Source organism: Cryptosporidium ryanae, assembly GCF_009792415.1.
Source record: "Cryptosporidium ryanae isolate 45019 chromosome Unknown contig_79, whole genome shotgun sequence".
Lineage (NCBI taxonomy): Eukaryota > Apicomplexa > Conoidasida > Eucoccidiorida > Cryptosporidiidae > Cryptosporidium > Cryptosporidium ryanae.
Window position 1 is genome coordinate 1 of NW_027125550.1, and position 19,042 is coordinate 19,042.

General features: G+C 32.4%; 8 protein-coding genes across 8 annotated transcripts; 3 read left to right on the plus strand and 5 right to left on the minus strand.

Moving 5' to 3' along the window:
* Positions 1-11: 11 nt before the first annotated feature.
* FG386_003384 (uncharacterized protein) lies at positions 12-3,086 on the plus strand (the record flags this gene model as incomplete). Its single annotated transcript, XM_067342698.1, has 1 exon — positions 12-3,086. A coding segment is annotated over one exon (3,075 nt), but the record flags the coding sequence as incomplete, so codon positions are not given.
* A 156-nt stretch (positions 3,087-3,242) lies between these two features.
* FG386_003385 (Erv1 / Alr family protein) lies at positions 3,243-4,118 on the minus strand (the record flags this gene model as incomplete). Its single annotated transcript, XM_067342699.1, has 4 exons — positions 3,243-3,308; positions 3,650-3,703; positions 3,762-3,851; positions 4,056-4,118. The coding sequence occupies 4 exons, from the start codon at positions 4,116-4,118 to the stop codon at positions 3,243-3,245; spliced, it is 273 nt and encodes a 90-aa protein (XP_067196712.1).
* A 757-nt stretch (positions 4,119-4,875) lies between these two features.
* Positions 4,876-6,477, plus strand: FG386_003386 (uncharacterized protein; the record flags this gene model as incomplete). The annotated part of the gene is made up of 1 exon (XM_067342700.1): positions 4,876-6,477. One exon carries the CDS (start codon positions 4,876-4,878, stop codon positions 6,475-6,477), a length of 1,602 nt encoding a protein of 533 aa, XP_067196713.1.
* Positions 6,478-7,996: 1,519 nt separating this feature from the next.
* FG386_003387 (uncharacterized protein) lies at positions 7,997-8,320 on the minus strand (the record flags this gene model as incomplete). Its single annotated transcript, XM_067342701.1, has 1 exon — positions 7,997-8,320. One exon carries the CDS (start codon positions 8,318-8,320, stop codon positions 7,997-7,999), a length of 324 nt encoding a protein of 107 aa, XP_067196714.1.
* Positions 8,321-9,234: 914 nt separating this feature from the next.
* FG386_003388 (uncharacterized protein) lies at positions 9,235-10,293 on the plus strand (the record flags this gene model as incomplete). Its single annotated transcript, XM_067342702.1, has 1 exon — positions 9,235-10,293. The coding sequence occupies one exon, from the start codon at positions 9,235-9,237 to the stop codon at positions 10,291-10,293; it is 1,059 nt and encodes a 352-aa protein (XP_067196715.1).
* A 302-nt stretch (positions 10,294-10,595) lies between these two features.
* Positions 10,596-12,320, minus strand: FG386_003389 (pleckstrin homology domain containing protein; the record flags this gene model as incomplete). Its single annotated transcript, XM_067342703.1, has 1 exon — positions 10,596-12,320. One exon carries the CDS (start codon positions 12,318-12,320, stop codon positions 10,596-10,598), a length of 1,725 nt encoding a protein of 574 aa, XP_067196716.1.
* Positions 12,321-13,391: 1,071 nt separating this feature from the next.
* On the minus strand, positions 13,392-15,575 carry FG386_003390 (uncharacterized protein; the record flags this gene model as incomplete). Its single annotated transcript, XM_067342704.1, has 1 exon — positions 13,392-15,575. One exon carries the CDS (start codon positions 15,573-15,575, stop codon positions 13,392-13,394), a length of 2,184 nt encoding a protein of 727 aa, XP_067196717.1.
* Positions 15,576-16,708: 1,133 nt separating this feature from the next.
* FG386_003391 (uncharacterized protein) lies at positions 16,709-19,029 on the minus strand (the record flags this gene model as incomplete). Its single annotated transcript, XM_067342705.1, has 2 exons — positions 16,709-18,810; positions 18,864-19,029. Coding segments are annotated over 2 exons (2,268 nt in total), but the record flags the coding sequence as incomplete, so codon positions are not given.
* Positions 19,030-19,042: the final 13 nt, after the last annotated feature.

Sequence of the window (19,042 nt, forward strand, 5' to 3'; positions counted from 1 at the left end):
ATAAAGTTGAGAGACACGGAGTTGATGACGATGAATTTGGTAGAAAAAAAAATTTCGAGTCTGCAGAAAGAGTGCATAAAAAAGAGGGAGACAAAGAATTAAAAGTAGGAAACAAACACGAGCATATTATGAACAAAGAAGACGATACCGAATTATTTAGAGAAACTGAGGAGGAAATGTATGGATACAGAACACATACCCGTTTGCAGGTACAGCCAGCTTGCATAGAGAATGGCCGACTAAAACCCTATCAGTTAGAGGGTCTAAACTGGCTGATTAATTTGTATGAGGGAGGACTGAATGGAATACTGGCGGACGAGATGGGTTTGGGAAAAACGTTTCAATCAATATCGCTAATGGCATATTTAAGGGAATACAGGAAGATAAAGGGTTTGCACTTGGTACTATCCCCTAAATCCACAATAGGAAACTGGATGAATGAGATAAAAAGGTTTTGTCCGAGCATAAATGCGGTAAAGTTCCTGGGAAATGGAGAAGAAAGAAGCGAATTAATGAACTCGACGTTAGTTAACGTAGACAATAGAAATTCACCAAATGGGACTTGCGACGTAATTGTGACTTCATATGAAATGCTGCTCAAGGAGAAGTCGTGGTTTATGAAAAGAAACTACCACTCTGTGATAATAGACGAGGCACATAGAATAAAGAACGAAGCATCTAAGTTAAGTCAGACCGTAAGGATGTTGAAAACTCAATTCAGACTTTTGTTGACCGGAACTCCACTGCAAAACAGTTTGCGAGAGCTGTGGTCACTGTTAAATTTTTTGTATCCGGAGATATTCACATCGTCATACGAATTCGAGGGCTTGTTTGAATCCCAAAATAAGGAGGATGAGAAGACTATTATTGGCAGGTTCCACAAAATATTGCGTCCATTTATGCTTAGGAGGGTAAAGTCAGAAGTTGAGATAGACATTCCACCTAAAAAAGAGATATTGCTGTACGTACCACTTACAAATATGCAAAGAAATTTATACAAAGACTTGCTTTCTAAAAATGTTGATGCATTACAGGAGAAAGAGGGAGGTAAATTGAGGCTTATTAACCTTGCAATGCAACTAAGAAAGGCGTGTAACCACCCATACTTATTTGATGGTTACGAAGATAAGACTGTTGATCCCTTTGGCGAGCATGTTATTGAGAATTCTGGAAAAATGATATTAATGGACCGTTTAATTAAGAAATTGATCAAAAACGGCAGTAGAATATTAATATTCAGTCAAATGTCAAGAGTTTTGGACATACTTGAGGATTATTGTTATATGAGGAAATATCCATACTGTAGAATAGATGGCAACACATCTGGAGACGATAGAGATAAACAAATATACGACTTTAACAAAGAGGGAAGTAATAAACTTGTTTTTTTGTTGTCAACAAGAGCCGGTGGCTTGGGTATTAATTTGGCCACTGCGGATATTGTTATTCTCTATGATTCAGATTGGAATCCACAAGTAGATCTTCAGGCTATGGATAGAGCTCATAGAATTGGGCAAAAAAAGCCTGTATTTGTATTTAGACTGTGTCATGAGCACACAATTGAGGAGAAGATCATAGAACGAGCGAATTTAAAGCTTCAGTTGGACTTTGCTATTATTCAACAAGGGAGACTTAAGGGACCAGGAGCCAGCGGAGCAGGAGGCTGTGGCGGTTTGCCCTTGTCCGTGGAAAACAACTCAAACGTTCTTTCTAAAAACGAACTGATGAATATGATACAGTATGGTGCCAACGAGATATTAAAGACTACAAACGTAAATATTACAGATGAAGACATAGAAGCAATTATATCAGGTGGCGAGAAGAGAACAGAGTCTTTGCAAATGAAGGTACAAAAACACATCCAAGGTTCCTTGCTAAACTTTAGTTTAAATAATCACACTCAAGGAAGGGACGGTGTTGACAAAAGGCACACATCTGGAGACGGTGCTGGAAATCAGTCTATAAACTCGCTTTATGAATTTGAGGGAATAGACTATAATGAAATACAAAAACAGCAAGACAGACAGGCGTGGGGAAAGATATCAATAGAAAAAATAGATCAAGAACGTGAGGAGAGGAGAAGAGGAAGAATGGAGAACTATACATTAAAATTAATAAACAAATATATAAATAAACAAAGCAGTTTGAGGGGACTAGATAAACTTCCACAAATGTATGAATGGCAGTTTTACGATAAGAAACGAATTATGGAGTTGCATAACAAAGAAGCCAGATACTTATCTGAGATAAATTCAGGTCTTGTAAAGTTGTCTCAGAAGAGTCATATGGTGTTTATAGATGAGAATTCCCTTTTGATACCGGAAACTGACATTCCTTTGAGTAATAGTGAGGTCAAAGACTTAACTATTGAGGAAAAGGAGGAAAAAAAGAGACTTATTCAAGGCGGATTTAAGAACTGGACAAGAAAAGAGTTTAATTTGCTTTTAAGAGCGATCGAGTCAAAGGGTATTGAAAATATTTCTGCTATATCTAATTATTTTCCAAATAAGGACAAGAAAGAGGTCGAGGAATATGTAAGTGTGTTTATGGAAAGAGGTCCGGAAGAGCTTACTGACTGGAATAAATACATTAAGCGAATTCAATCTAACAAGGAAGATTTAAGAAGGAAACAGGAATTTATTGAAATAATTAAGAGAAAGCTTTCTCAGTACTGCGATCCATGGACGGAGTTGGATCTTGAGAGCCTAAATATATACAGTAAACAGGGGAAGAACATGAATTTTACTCCTATTGAGGACAGATATATTCTAAACTATACGCTCATATTTGGGTATGGCAACTGGGACCAAATACTTTCAGCAATTAAAAATGACCACATTTTTAGTTTTAATTGGTTTATTAAAACAAGAGATGCAAACGATATTTACAAAAGAGTAGACTATATTATTAAAGCTATTAAAAGAAATGAGTTAAACAAAACTTCTAACAATCAACCTGAACACGTTTCTGCGAACGATAAATCGGTGAACAGCAGTAAGGCTGAAGCTCCAGTTAATAACGTTAAATGTGGAGTTGAGGACAAGATCATTCAGCCGAATAACGGATTAATTTCTGAGCAAAACTAAGTTAGAAGTGTTTTTTTAATTTGTTTTCAAAGCTTGATCCTGTAAGAAACAAAAAAATTGCTTATTTTGAATGATTTATAAATATTATGTGCTCGAATTTTATAAACGTTTTAATTCGTGAATCTACCTAGCAAATCTTTGTAGTCGCATTTAAATTCATTCAATCCTAAGTCTTTGTTTATCTTGTTGTGAAAATCGCACATCCACAATACAAAGTCTCTCCTATTGTCCAGTCTAAACACAGTTAATTTTCGTTTCGTATCATTTACGTTTGAAATTTAGGTACACTTTATATTTATCCTAGCTTAAAATAAAAAGAAACTTACTTTGGGGGAAACGCCTTAATTAACTTTTTCATGCCGTTTCTACAGGTTTTACACGGATAAACTTCTGAAAAATCCCTTATCCAGTCGCCATATTTCTAGTATTTAGGCAAAATTACAAAATTAAATTTTGAATTAAAAAGTTTTTATAACATTTACAAATGACAATTTTTTGTGTTATTTTTAAACAAAGTGTGTGTTATGATAAACTTTATAATTTTGATTCCAAAAGCAACATACCTTTTTTATAATATCGTCTGGATTTTCCGGGTACCTATTTGCCATGCTATGTAACTATATTGATATATATAAAGTAAAATCCAATTTCGAAGTGACTTTTTAAATAACTTACATAAAGCCATGAAGCTCTTCCTATTTCTCTAATATTCGGAGGCCTTCCTCGATTTTTATCTCCCGAAATGACTTTGTTTTCTGAACCACTCTATTATATTTAAATTAGCAAAAGTGTTGAGTTATTGCATTTACTTTACGTCTTCATCTGCATGTGAAATATACTGAGCCTGGAAGGGCACTCAAATTGTTTCAATTTATTTTAATGTGGAAAGAAAAACGCCTCGAACCAAAAAAACATTTTCTTGTCAGACCCAGACTCAGACGAAATAGAGACGAAATGAAAAAAACTTACTATCACATATTCGTTGCAACTCTCCTCCACACATCGTTCATTAATCCTCTTCCAGAGAAACATTTAAACAATAAACAAATTAAAAATTGTAATAGGAAGAAAGTATATATATCTATCCACAAAAAAAGAAAGAAAAAACTTTAATATCCTCAATTGCGTCTTGCCCGACAAAATTCTCATAAATTGCAGACAACAGCTTCAACAACATACTTTACTTGCATCCACAAAAATACTTTAATCAAAGCTAGTAGTGCATCAGTACCTACTTTGCGGCTTGAATTGGTGATTTTTCGCTTTGAAGTATTTGATATGCAAATTTATTCATTTAAGATCAGTGTTGGCGCCATTTCGATACCTCCCATAGTCTTTAATGGATATGGTTGATTACAGAAAAAATTAATAAAACAACTCGTGCGTATTGAGAAGTGATCAGGGAATTCAGCATAGCACGCTGCAAGATTACGATACAGAGCTAAATAAACCTATGTAGTTTTACTTCCACGAGATGCCAACATATGTACCTTAATATGGAAAGAGATCATAAATATGGCGCCTTTGTCTGGTTTCCAGAAAGTAAATACAAAAATTACAGGGAGAAAAAGTGTAGGTTGGTATATAGTCAATTAATTAAACAGATTTTTCATTAGAGAGTTGATAAAACAGACAGAGTTTTATTATTTCAGTACATGTGTTCATACTAATGTAGCAAGTACTAATAAGTTTGCGAAATAGAATTGGCGTTATTATTCATTATATAGCAAGGAGAGCGAACAAAATATTATTTAGTTATAAAGAGTTGACATTTTTTTTATAAGCAGAAATGAATGAACTGGAAGCAGATACTACTCAAAATGACTATATTTTTGAATTTAAGGTAAACTGCCTAACAAACGGTCACCTAAAGACTATTTCACTTTTATTGATGATCATAATATCAATAGTAGACGTTTGTAACGAGAATCCGAATTTTTCTTATTTCTCGAAGACACTTCTCAAATACATTGGTCTCTGGTTGAGTTTCTCGGTATTTTTCTTTTTCTATATTCTTGGGAGAAACTTTTACTTTAGTTCTCCTTTTAAGTTCCGTCACGTTTTATTTTCAAGTATATCTAAATACTTCCCACTGTTTATGTGCATTCTTTTTGGTGTATTTCCAGTATCAACGTATTTTCTTCCAGAGCTTCCAAAATGGACATCCAGAGGTGTCTATGTTGATGACAACATAGGTTTTAAGAGATTTTATGGTTTATATATTGATTATATGAAATATTCTTTATCGTCAAACTTCCTGCGTTCCAAATTAATAAATGCAATCATGTTTTGGATATCAATACCTTTAATTAAAATAATACTATTTCCTATTGCAGTCTCAATCCTTTGTTCTTCCCAGAAGATCAGGAATATGAAGGAACACGCTCCAAATGACTCTTCACTTTCAAATAATGAAATAAATGACGCTCTGCTGTTGGACAAAGAAGAACTCAAAACTCATAGAATTGTGAGAAAAGAAAGTCATCTTAGGGAATTGTACGAAGAATTAGAGAATACTCACTCCTTCTCAAAGAGATTTAGATTTTTTACAATTTTATGGACAAACATTCTTTTTATTTTTTTTCATTTATTTATAGTCGCAATTAACAATGGTAGAGCTATTCAAGTCACTTATCCTCTAAGACTATGTTGGGTATATATACTCTGCATACAGCTATTTGGTTTTGCAGATTTACTTACATCACTTGTTCATAATTACAATACATGCATCATATTTCACATATTTATTGGGGCTTTTGTTTACATTATTCCATGTTTATTTACATATGACAAGAATCACGTTGTCGCAAAATTTTACTCATACTCTTGTTTTTTTATATTCGGTGTTTGGGACTCGTCTTTGGAGTTCATAACAGGAAAAGGTTCTATCCATCATTTTAGATTCTCAACCTTGATAAAAATTTTAATTGGCAGCATAGTCATATACTCTATTGCAACAGGAAGTAAATTACTTTGGCTTTACGATGTATACTACAATTCAGAAATGACACCTAGACTTGAAAATATTGGTTCTCTTGGAATTGCCATTTCTACATATTATTTATCAAACAAGAAAACAATATTAATTAAAAGAAGATATAAGTGGATTGACAAACTTAGAAGCAAGTTCTCAACTGACCCGGCCGTTTTTTTCTTTTTAAACTTTATTCCATCGAAAAAAACTTTGTGGGAGGTACTTAAAAAGGATTCGTTCAAAGTTCTGGCATTTGTACCTATTGTCACTTCTGTGATTGTTTATATTCAAACAGAGAAGTTCCTTTTTGGTGCATTTGAGTCATTTTTAACAGTACTTTTCTTTTCGCCGACTATTTGTATATTATTAATGAACATTCCACAAATTTACTCCCATGTTTCAAGCTTACTGAAATAGATCATTATCCTACTAGCAATTACATCTCTTTTAATTATTGTTTTTATTATTTATTTTCCACTAGAATAATTTTGTGACTGTTTCTCCCACCAAATTTTATGATAAAGTTGGTGTTATACGTATACTATGATTTTTTTGGGTATGAATACATGTGGGTATATTCTCGTTACAATTATTAACCAAAGTAAATGGTCATCTCAAGATAATAACAAAAAAAAAGTAATTGTAGTTCTGAGCTGACTTCAATAAGTGCTAAAGCATATTTGGAATATTCACGCAATTTAAATTCTTGAAACAGGAATATTTAGTTACTCAATTTATATGTAATTATAGAACATACTTATTGTGGTTCCTGATTTTAAGAATTATATGCACTATCCTTTTTTTGTTTAGAAATTACTTTTGAATTAAATAGAATTTACATAATATCTATTTTACAGTACTTGATTAGATGTACATATTAATTGAACATCATGACTCATTTTACACAGGAAATTTGACCTTGAAAATTCCTTTTTCCTATTATAAGAGCTTTCATATTAATTGATGGAAGAAACAACCTTAAACTAAAATACAGTACTATATCTTTCAAATAATAGTCTGTTATATATATAATTTGATATTTTTTGAGTCAAATAAGCAATAAATAGTTATTTGTGTAAATATACAATTAATACTGTTTTGAATGCTTATATATCGACAAAATAGAAAATTTAGAAACATAAGATGATTTATGAATACCGGTTGTTGTAGTAAGAAACCCTGACATTGTCATTTTCAATATTAGTATGAAGAAAATGAGGTTTTATTAAGATTATTTGATATGCAATTTCTTTGAAATAAATTTAGTAACAAAATGAATTAGGTTTAATAAATTAAAATTAGAGAATTTATAGCAAAAACTAATTTTTGTGTATAAAAGATTAATATTAAATCTCCACTGAAAAAAAATATTTAACCTAGTTTCTGATTAATTCATTAGATAGCCGTTCTTAATGGCATGTTTTTTGCTTCAGTTTATTTAAAAATAACTGAATCACTTTTAAATATATCTATTGCAAGCAGGAATTATAATTTAAGGGAAAAATGTGCAGTTTTATTTTTAATTGTTCCATTTCATAAATTGTTTGAAAAAAATTCATCTATTATAGGTAACTCTAAAACAAATAACCAAACACATTATTTCGATATTTATTTCCGGGTTACAAAAAGGTTAATCTTTTCCGAAGCGTTTATATTTAATACAAGTGAGGTATGGTGCTATTAAATGTAAGTTAAATTCTAAAAATACTTGAGCAACATCCCTATGTTCCAAAACAGTTAAAATTAGTTGAATTATACAAGCACAAAGTAAAATTAAATGGAGTAAAGTTAATGATTGTATATAATTATCAAAAAAGAGTTAAATAACAATTCCAAATGTTAATATTGCCATAACCGTGGCCGAACAAATCTAAAAACTTGATTAAAAGCCGTATTATATTTATTAACTTAAATTATTTATGTCGTTTCATATCTTTTATTCATGGTTTGCTTCTTTAATTATTAATTCTTCCGCTTCATTTGTCATATAATCTGAAATTTCAAGATAGTACAATGACACAAAATATGGAAGTTTGTATTTAACATACATTTCTCTTAACCATATTACTAATGTAAGATCTAATAATTCAACTAAGTCACATATATTCTCAAAATCACCCTCTTTATTTTTTTCAGACTCATTAGATTCGAGTTTCTCTATTATTTCATTTGACAAAACAGATTCCAATTCATCTATTATATCAGAACTGTCAATACTTTCACTTAATTCTTCTGTATGTGTTCTGCTTCTTGTTTCCATTTTTTACATAATTTATTTTTGACACAAATATAATATATTTAAAGTCTAATTCAACATTTTCTTTTTTAAATATACGCTAATTTTTTAATGTTTCTCTCTTTAGTTAATCAATTTAAGTCTCACATTCACCTTTCGCTTTAAACATGCGACGAGTACACTAGTTATGTGGGATTCCAATATTATGTCGGCAAAACTTCAAATTATTTGTGGTTCTTCTATTTATCAAATAATATAAGTAAATTGAGTTGTTCCGTTTCAACTAATTATTTTATCCTGAACTTTTTTTACTTGCATGTTTTCCCGCCAAAGCTGAATTTATTTTACATGTAAAATAAGTGTTCACAAACCCGTAGTACAATGTGTACTATGTAAGAAAATAATGTTATGACAAAAAATCTGAGATAAATAAGTGTAAATTTCTAGATTTCAGAATTGGATACATAGGGTTTGAACTAATATGTAATTAGTACTAATTTCCCTCTGGTTTGTGCTTTCTCTTTTGTTATACAATTGCCTTTTTGTTGTGTTTGTTTTAGTTTAGATATCACAAAATAACATACTAATTTAAATGAACCACAAAAAAGAAAGGATGATAACTGTAGAAGTATTAATAGAATGAACGTGGCAATGCAGTCATTTATTTTAAAAACTCAAAAGTACTTTTTTAAATGTTTCGAACGACAAATAAAAGCAATAATAGTCAGATAGAGGTTTAGTTTAAAAGATTATTACATTTGAGAGTGGCGCCAAGGATTTTTCTGATCATGTAAAAATAATGCGAATTAAAAAAGAATAGAAAGGTGTACAAAGTAAGACATATCATCACTCCTGATCGGGCTAAATTAATATTAAAATTAGGTTGTGTATCGTATTATACAAGTGCTTTTACTTTTTTTTGAATTTTTTGCCTCTAAATGAGAAGAAGTGAGTCTAGTTCTGCAACAAAAAGGAATAATGGCAGACGAAAATCGTCATTTGCCGGAGGAAGGACTGCATCTGCAAGTATGATAGGTTTGTTAACACTGAAGAGCTCAACTTCAATTGCGGATGCAACCAAGAAAGAAAAGTCTGGTTGGTCTAAGTTATTTTCTCCTTTATCGTTTGGATTTGAGAAAAAGGAAAGAGAGAATTCAGGTTATAGTTTGTCCAGGAGAAGAACACGCGATTACAGCAGATCATGTCCAAATTTTCAAAGAAAGGGTTCTTTAAGGCCGAGTTCGAGTATGCAAATTAGAGAAGAAAGTAGAAGAGCAAGTTTAAGTGCGGGAATGAGCGAATGCTCATCGAAAGAGCATAATTCGTTTGAAAGAACTGATATTAGAAGTTTGACTAAAAGTGTATATAGTAACGACGATATAATAGGTATTGACGACTTATCAAGTACTGTATTTGAACCTGTAATAGCATCTAATATATTTACAAATAATATTGGTTTTTCAAGAGTTCAAGCATTTTCAGGAAAAGAAGCAGGAATGATAACTAGTAAAAATAATCAATATGGAAGAATAGTAAGCAATAGGTTTGAAAATAATGGTTCATTTGATTACAGCAATTCAGCGAAAGGAGATGGATCTAATAACACATTTGCAAATAACGTACAAATATTAAGATTTCACGACGGTATTACAGGTAAAACATATAAGAGCAGGACAATTAATGACAAAGATGTAAAAAAGTCTTTGGATTTTGAAAGAAATTATATAGAAATAGATTCGAATACGAAAGTACAAATGTTTAATAAGGATGAATATTCCGTAAATAGAAACACATGCGTAAAAACTAGTTTAGAAAACGACAACGTTGTTCAAGGAGACATTCCCTATTGCGATACCATTTTATATTTAGATAACCCCAAACCTGTTAGAAATAACACTTGTTTTTCAGAACTTCACGACAGATGCATTTATACATACAGTGACAAACGTAAAGACTCATTTGTCAGAAATAACAGTTCAAATCAAACTGACCATTAGTAGTACGAAGTGAACAATTGAGTTATTTCTCAACTATACTGGAGATTTATTAAAAAAAACAAACAGATATAAATTTTATATACTGATTAATGATTATCTGCTAACTACGTGTAATTTTCAACAACCACAAACGATACTGAATCACAGTATATAAAATTATTCTCTACTTAGTTGTTCACAATAATTTAATTTAAACGACTTGTATACCTACTTTTTCATCTTCACTGTAATTACTATTTTATTAAACCTTATGAATTGTGAAGTTAGTCAGAAAACACACATTTATACATGAACATTGGTTTCTAAATAGGTAACTTGATAACACCTTTAAGTTGTTGCATAAAGGCAGTTGCTTTAAGAATTTTCTCAATTCTGTTTGTCCAGGACTTCCTGGATTGCTCTGAATTTTCTGGAATTCTCCATTGATACCCCCTTCCATTCCTGTTATTTCCATAAGAAACAATTGTGAATGTTTTATCGTCGTTATTTGATATATTTAGACTCCACTCTGCTACCTTAAAATTAATAACACCAAGAGGGTTTTTTCCTCTTATTCTAGACTCCTTTGGAGACAGAAAGTAATGCATCTCGCAATTGTAAATCTTAACCCATCTTAATTTGTAACCCCAAGACCAAGAGTTCTTTCTTTCTAAAGGACCCTCATATACAAGTTCATTTGCTTTTCTTACAAAACTCTTAATCCTTTCTAACTCTTCTTTAGAATATAAATTTAATATTTTTTCAATTGATCTTGATATTGGTCTTTGAATGGTGTTTGAAATGTTTTCCATTGTGTAGGCATGTGAATGGTAATATGGTTTGGAAACGTTTCCGTTCTTGTTGATTCTATAAAGAACCGAGTCTTTTATATCACAATTTTGAATTCCACTTTCTAACATTCTTGCAGAGTTTGAAAAGTCCTCGTTATTCACAACACTCACATTATTTGAATCTGCTCTTGAACGGTCAGTGTGACTTCCTCTTCTATTAATGTCCTTCAGAGCTTTATTCTCAATGTTTTTAATCCTATCAGAGACAGTGTCATCCCTAAAAAGGGAGTCGTTACTTAATATTCTCCTACCTTTAAATTCAGGAATATTTTCATCTAATAATGAAAGTCTCGGAATAACTACACTTAACTTTGGGCTTTTAACATTATCTCCTTTACAGTCTAATTCAGCATGATCATATTCACAGGTTTCACATTCAATTCCTTCACTCCCGTCTTCTTCATCTTTCTTACCTGCTATTTTATTATGACTACTATCTTTTAATTGAAAGCTGTCTTCTTTTCCCGAAACTACTGAGTTAGGGGATGAGTCTGTATTATAATAAGTGCTTGGGGTTTGCTTTGTCCCTGGTGAATATGTGTCATTTATATTATCTCTTTTTTCATCATATTTTTTCACATCCCAAACCGAACCACTACTTTTTTCATCATTATTCGCTGACTTTAATATTTCCATAGCACTGTTCACATTTTCCTCTATTAGGTTACCTATTAAGCCCCTTTTTTTTATATTTGACGCACTCTTGCATTTTTCGTGAGTGTAAATTGACTCTAATCCTTTAACAGTACTGTTGTCATTACCTATGTTGTGATCATTTAAAACACACATTGTATCAGGACTACCCATTTTATATTTCATTATCGGTTTTTTAATTTTCCCAGACATTTTTTCTTCAAATGCCATTTTGGCAAATTTTGAATCTTCCTCGTTCGGATCAGGTGCAACATAATCTATTATCTTTGAAAGTGGAGATATTATATCTTTGGCATCTGAGTACATCATATTAAATACTTGACCCCATGTTATTTCTTCCTCTTCCAATAATATTGCTTCTTTTGTCTTTGAATTGTCCTCAAACTTCCTATTTCCATGATCTTCTTTATATTTTCCCACTGAAATACCATGTTCCTGGTTTATTAGGTAATTATTTATATTATTCACATTTGCATGCATATTTGTACTTAAATTAATAGCTTCATTACCGCCATTACTAATGTAGTGACTGTTTGTACTCATAATAGTTGATTTGTTTCATCAAGCTATTTATTTTAAAACAAAGTCAGTAAACTTGATATTAATGTAAACATGTAACCTTATATTATTCTTACACTAAAAAATCTCTAATTTTGCATATTCAAATTGCAAAATTAACTAGCGAATTTCAGAGCTTTTATCTGTTTATATATATTACATTAACTATAAAAAGGAATGTATTAAAAAGCAACAATGTACATATGATGGTCAGCGTATTAAGTTTATATTTGGTACTGGCAATTAAATCCAATATCACAAAAAGTCTGATAAATCGTCTTTCTTTTTTTTTGCTGAGATATGTATCAGAGGTTTAAAATAAACTTGAGAGAAAAACCCTGAAAATTCAAGTTTTCTCTACTTAAACTTTACTTATTTCCACAAGTGCACAAATAACGCTCATAACATTAAGTCTGGTCTTCTGATAAATGTAAAACTCCTCTCAAATCATGATAGTACTTTATATTTACACATGTAAAAAAGAAAACAAATACATTATATTCCTACTCAATGCCACAATTTACTTAAATAAGGTCATCTTATTTGTGTTATTTTGGGCGGTAGTCAGGGTAATATACCGGCATTTAAAGCGGGTAGCATCATTTTTCCAACTTTATACAGTGAACATGCATGCATGCAATTGAAACATATTGGCGGGGCCTAGTAATCAACGACAAAAAAAAATTGCTAGATACAGTTAGTAAATGAAGAATAATGTGGTCATGTTCAGAATAATAAGTGAGTGCACAAGTATCCTGGTTAAATGATGTAATTTAGTTTTTAAACATGACGATAATGGCCGTTTTTTTTCTTCTTTTGGAACACTTAATCGACATTGTAATACAAAATATATATTTATCATATGCCTCAAAATGGCAATCTATCGAAACACTAATTCAAAAAACTACGTACACCTTTAGATTAAACTATGTTCATCTCACTGAAAGCCAATATTGAGCTGTATTTGTGTTGGAATTGTGATCGGTAAGATTATTAAGAAACTATTTTAGAATATAATTCATAATGCAAATAATTGCATTCTTCTTATTTTATTATCTAATTCAAAGAATTGTATCTCTTTTTGATAAATCCCATTCTCTTTCTGAGTTTCTTAATCTCTAATTGCTCAAGGCTACTCTTGCTCTCTTTGCACCTTCCCCTTTCACACTTTGGCGATGATTTTCTTGCTTGTTTGAAAATAGACAAAAGTCTTTCTCCTGGAGAGGCAACAACTTCAGGGAATCTGAGTATATCTCTTGCAATATTTGAAAACTTAGTGCTTGAAGGGAATTCTTTTGCAGCAAAGTAGAGCATAATAGTTAAGTCGTCAATTTCTTCAATAAACAATTCAAATTCACCCCTGACGACACCTTCGTGATACATTTCGCTAAGTCTGCTCTTTAATTTGTCAAACTCTTCTCTTAACCTAACAAGCTTCCTCTGGATCTTCTTTCCCCATCTTCTAGTAATAAAGCTCTTTGAACTCGAAGCTAATGAAGATGAAGGTATTAAATTACCGTCCATTAATTGATAAGCAAATACCATTCTATTTGACTCCGATCTTAAACTCGACGATATCTCAGGTATGCTATATAATTCATCCCTTGGTACGTTTCTTGAAAGTAAATATATTTTTGGAACAAAATCTTTTGTGTATTTAAGTCTGCTTTTTATGCCTTTGTCTACACATTTTGTCGAGCCACATTCTTTATTTGGTGTTAAGTTTGGCTTTCTCTTGAATGCATTCTTTATTTTTCTAAAGAATACTGATATCTTGTTGCTTGATTCAACATTTTCTCCGTATTTATCACTTAACTTGGCATCTACAGATTCATTTGAATCAATTTCTTCATCTTCACTGTCATTGATTTCATCCATTGAAGAAATTATTTTCTTATTTCTCGATACAGATTCATTATCAATACTGGTTGCCTCACTCGATTCATTTGACATAAAATCTGAATCCGAACTCACTGCTCTTTGTCTGATATCACTGCCCAAGTTTCCTTCATAATCATCTCCTTCAGTTAGACTTTCTATTTCAATATCTTCCAATGACTCCACGGCCTTTTCTGCAGAAATAATATCTTCACTTTCATCCGAGAAGGTGAATTTTTTGTACTTTCTTCCCTCTTCAATATCATCTTTTTCATCTCTACCCGTTGATTCTGTGTAATCAGAGTCGTTGTCTATCTGTAACTCCTCTGATGAAATTCTTTCTGTTCTAAATTCGCTGTCGCTTAAAGATAAGTATGCCTTATCAATTTCATTACTATCACTGAATTCTCCCTTTAATTCTTCATCAGAACCATCCTCTGAACCAAATTCCTCAATACCGTATGTTCTCTTTTCAATTACTGTATCACCCTCAGAAGCCTCTTTGTCATAAACACCACTTGATTCGCCAGAATCACCTGATTCCGTACCAACGGTGCTACCCGAAGATACTGTAGTGTCTTCAAGTAATTTTCTTCCTCTTTTGATGCATTTCTCGTCATTATCATCTTCATTATTTCCGACGCAAACATTTCTTTTCTTGAATATGTTTCTAAATCCACCTTTTCCACCAGCTTTCTCTGCAGCTTTTTTCTTCTTCTCTTCATTTTTTTTTTGTTTGTTTAATTTTTTCTCCTCTTTTTGTCTCTCCTTCTCAAGTCTCTTTTCTTCAGCTTTCTTCTTCTTTAATTCAGCTTTAGTTAATTCCTTCTCTATAACCTCATCTTCAGATCCTTCTTCCTTCGACTTTACATCAAGTACTTCGTCATGTGACACTAAGTCACCATTTTCATCTACCTCAACTTCCAATTCACTTCTTGGATCAATCTCTTCTTTAGACTCATCAGAGTATTGTTTATCCACATCTGACATAATAACTATATCATCTACATCACTAGATAAGGGTACTTCGTCCTCTGATTTGTAAGACAAGTCACCCTCCTGATCTGAATACTCAACAGATTCACCTCTATATAAACCTTCATGTTCAGAAGTTACTATTTCATCTCCTTCTGTCATTGGAAATCTCGTAATATATGGTTTTTTTCTTTTAACTACCTCTAATTTCGGAATATCTACCTTACTATTTTCTCTAATAATTTCTTCAAATTGTTTGATTCTTTCCTTCGTTATGCCTTTTATGCCCAGGTACTCTTCATCGTTTTCTGTGCATATTACTGCACTTATAATTACATACTGAATCACAAAAAAAAAGAAAAAAGAACCCTTTCTTAAAATCCTCATCTTCTTTGTCAACTTATGTACTTTCTTCTATTGTATCCGTTTTAGCCTATTAAACATATGACCATAAACCAATCCTTTATTATATTTAATTACTGACTAATATGTTATTATAAATTAAAGTTTAAAATATATTTTATTTAAACAAATGTATGTTTTTTAATTTATATTGAAGGATTTATTAATATATTTTAAATAAAACTCATAAACTTTTTCTGTATCTATTAATAGCTACTTGCTTCACTTGTATTTTTCTGTCCATAAACATACATATATATACTTATATTTATTATATATATATATATATATATATATATATATAGCGCAATAAATGTTAACTTTTACTCTTATCTCTCTTCTCTTATTTTTAGATGATACATACACAAATTATTTGTAGATTTTGCATTTGCAATCGTTTATCATTCTATTTATTTATGAATTCATATACATATACATGTATTCGTCACATGCCTATAGACATATACGTGTAGTTACTGGCGGTAACGTACTTGTTATATGCTAATAGATATAAAATATCGTTTAAGTATGAATTTCAAAGACAACAAAAAGATAATCATTAGATATTAATGAAAAATGGCGAAAGGAAAGGATTGTTTTTATTAAAAAAACCAATAAATTTATATGAAATATACATTCACAATAGCGAGCTTTTAGTAATATAACATTTCCTAATTATCGCTATAATTTCTGTTACCTGTTTAAAACAAATAATTGATTATTTTAATCATTTGAGCTCTAATACAACTCAATGTTTTTGCTTTTTTTTTAGTACTTTAATATTTATTTTACATTATAATAGTTAGTTATTTGAGGAAAAATGAATGAGTTGAAGTAAGTACCATGCAAAAATTAAAATAGTATATATAACAATTTGTTTAGAACTATTTATTAAAATTAACGTTTTTCTTAGATTTATAATGTTATTGTTACTCTGGTGTTTGCTATGTTTAGATCCTACAAATATAAATTAAGTTAAAAATACAGATGAGCATTAATTGTAAACACTTATTTGGTCAGATATGTCATCAATACTGAAACAATAACAACGAATCCAATTAAGTAAATTTGTAAGTTGGAATTCAAATAAAAATTTCGTATATGTTAAACACAGTCTCTCAATTCCAATCATCATCATTATTATTGCTGGTTTTTGAATCATTTTTTGCTTCCAGAACATTCCTCCTTTTTTCAAGTGCTTTTTTTAATGCTTCCACTAAAGGATCACTAGTGCTTCTCGGAAAAGTACTAGAACGTTTATTACTATCATCGGTTTTTTTCAATTTTGAGGCTCCCTTTTTTAGCAATTCAGAAAATAGGTCACCGTTAGGTCCTAATTTTTCAATTTTTCCTCCGCTTGTTAAATTTGGTAATGAAATTGAAGTTCCGGAAACTGAGAGTGGTGGTGGGGGAGGTGGCAGAAATGAGTCATCACCAACAGTACCTTTTGTTTTTTTTTTCACATCTTTTTTCGCACCATTATTTCCATCACCATCTGATCCTCCACTTCCTGATTCTCCGCTTCCGCTGCCTCCTCCTCCTGATTCTCCACTACCACTAGATCCTCCTCCTGATTCTCCGCTTCCGCTGCTTCCTCCTCCTGAACCTCCAGTGTCGCTAGATCCCCCTCCTGATTCTCCGCTTCCGCTGCTTCCTCCTCCTGAACCTCCAGTGCCACTAGATCCTCCTCCTGATTCTCCGCTTCCGCTGCTTCCTCCTCCTGAACCTCCAGTGCCACTAGATCCTCCTCCTGATTCTCCGCTTCCGCTGCTTCCTCCTCCTGAACCTCCAGTGCCGCTAGATCCTCCTCCTGAACCTTCACTCTTTGATCGACCCTTTGTTGAACTACTACTGCCTCTACGCCTTGATCGACTTTTTGTTGAACCGCTTCCGCTGCTTCCTCTTCCTGATTCTCCAGTGCCGCTAGATCCTCCTCCTGAACCTCCAGTGCCACTAGATCCTCCTCCTGATTCTCCGCTTCCGCTGCCTCCTCCTCCTGAACCTCCAGTGTCGCTAGATCCTCCTCCTGATTCTCCGCTTCCGCTGCTTCCTCCTCCTGAACCTCCAGTGCCGCTAGATCCTCCTCCTGATTCTCCGCTTCCGCTGCTTCCTCCTCCTGAACCTCCAGTGCCGCTAGATCCTCCTCCTGAACCTCCAGTGCCGCTAGATCCTCCTCCTGAACCTCCAGTGCCGCTAGATCCTCCTCCTGATTCTCCGCTTCCGCTGCTTCCTCCTCCTGAACCTCCAGTGCCGCTAGATCCTCCTCCTGAACCTCCAGTGTCGCTAGATCCTCCTCCTGAACCTCCAGTGTCTCTAGATCCTGTTTCTTCAATAGTAGCAGTAACAACAAAAGTATTTGAAGGTTGATCATGATCCTTTTTTCCAGTACCTTTACTAGAAACATCACTACTATGTTCAAAGTCGCTATCTGAATCTGAATCACTATCCTTTTTTCCATCATTCTTATTAAGAACTTTTTTCAGACCTTCCATTACTTTATGCCGTTTTTTATGTTTTTTCTTATCTTTTTTCTCTCCGGGTGTGTATTTCTCTTCTTTAAAGATAGTTTCTCTGCTTGTTACTCTACTACTTAAAGGAGGTTCATCATCTTCAGCGTTTACACCAGTTATTACCTTGCCTTGAGCGTTCCTATATAATTCAGATAACAAACTCTTAGCTTTTTTCATTTTACCTCCTTTTTTACCTTTGGGTGATTTACTTGATTCTATACTGTCAGAATCTGATTCGCCTGAAGAAGATTCATCTGAAGAAGAACTATTTTCAGAATCGAATATACTTGAAAGTGATTTGCTTAATTTTTTAAGAAGACCTTTCTTTTTCTTGCCTTTTTTTTGTTTATCATGCTTCCCTTTCCTTTTACTTTTACCTCTACTTTGACGTTTATGCCTTCTTTCAGTTACATCAACTCCTCCTAATTCAGGAGTAGATCTACTTAAACCTGTATATAAGCCTGCAAGTTTTCTTTTAATTCCTTTTTTGGTCTTATCACTTTTATCATGTTCTAAATCACCTTCACTAGCTGCACCTTGTTCATCAATATGACCGCTAGATTTAGTTGACTCAAAAGACAATAAAGAACCTGTAACTGAACCATCGTCACTTTTTTCAGACTTTTCATCGAGTTTGTCCTTCAATTTATCATGAAGGTCTGACTTTGTTCTACATAATAGAGAACTTTCTGAGCTTCCCCTAGTCTTAACTAAATCATTATGTTAGATAATTGTATTTTAATTAAACACACATATAACTTACTTGCTCGTCCAGATTTGTAGAATTTCAATAATTCTCTCCTCGACTTTTCTCTTGTACTTACTTGACTAGCCGATCTTTTTGCCATATCATGTGAGTTCTCAAAAACTAAAGGTCTAATACTTGGATCTAGTCCAACTTCATCTATTAAACTCAATAGTTTTATTTCCTTAGAACCTATA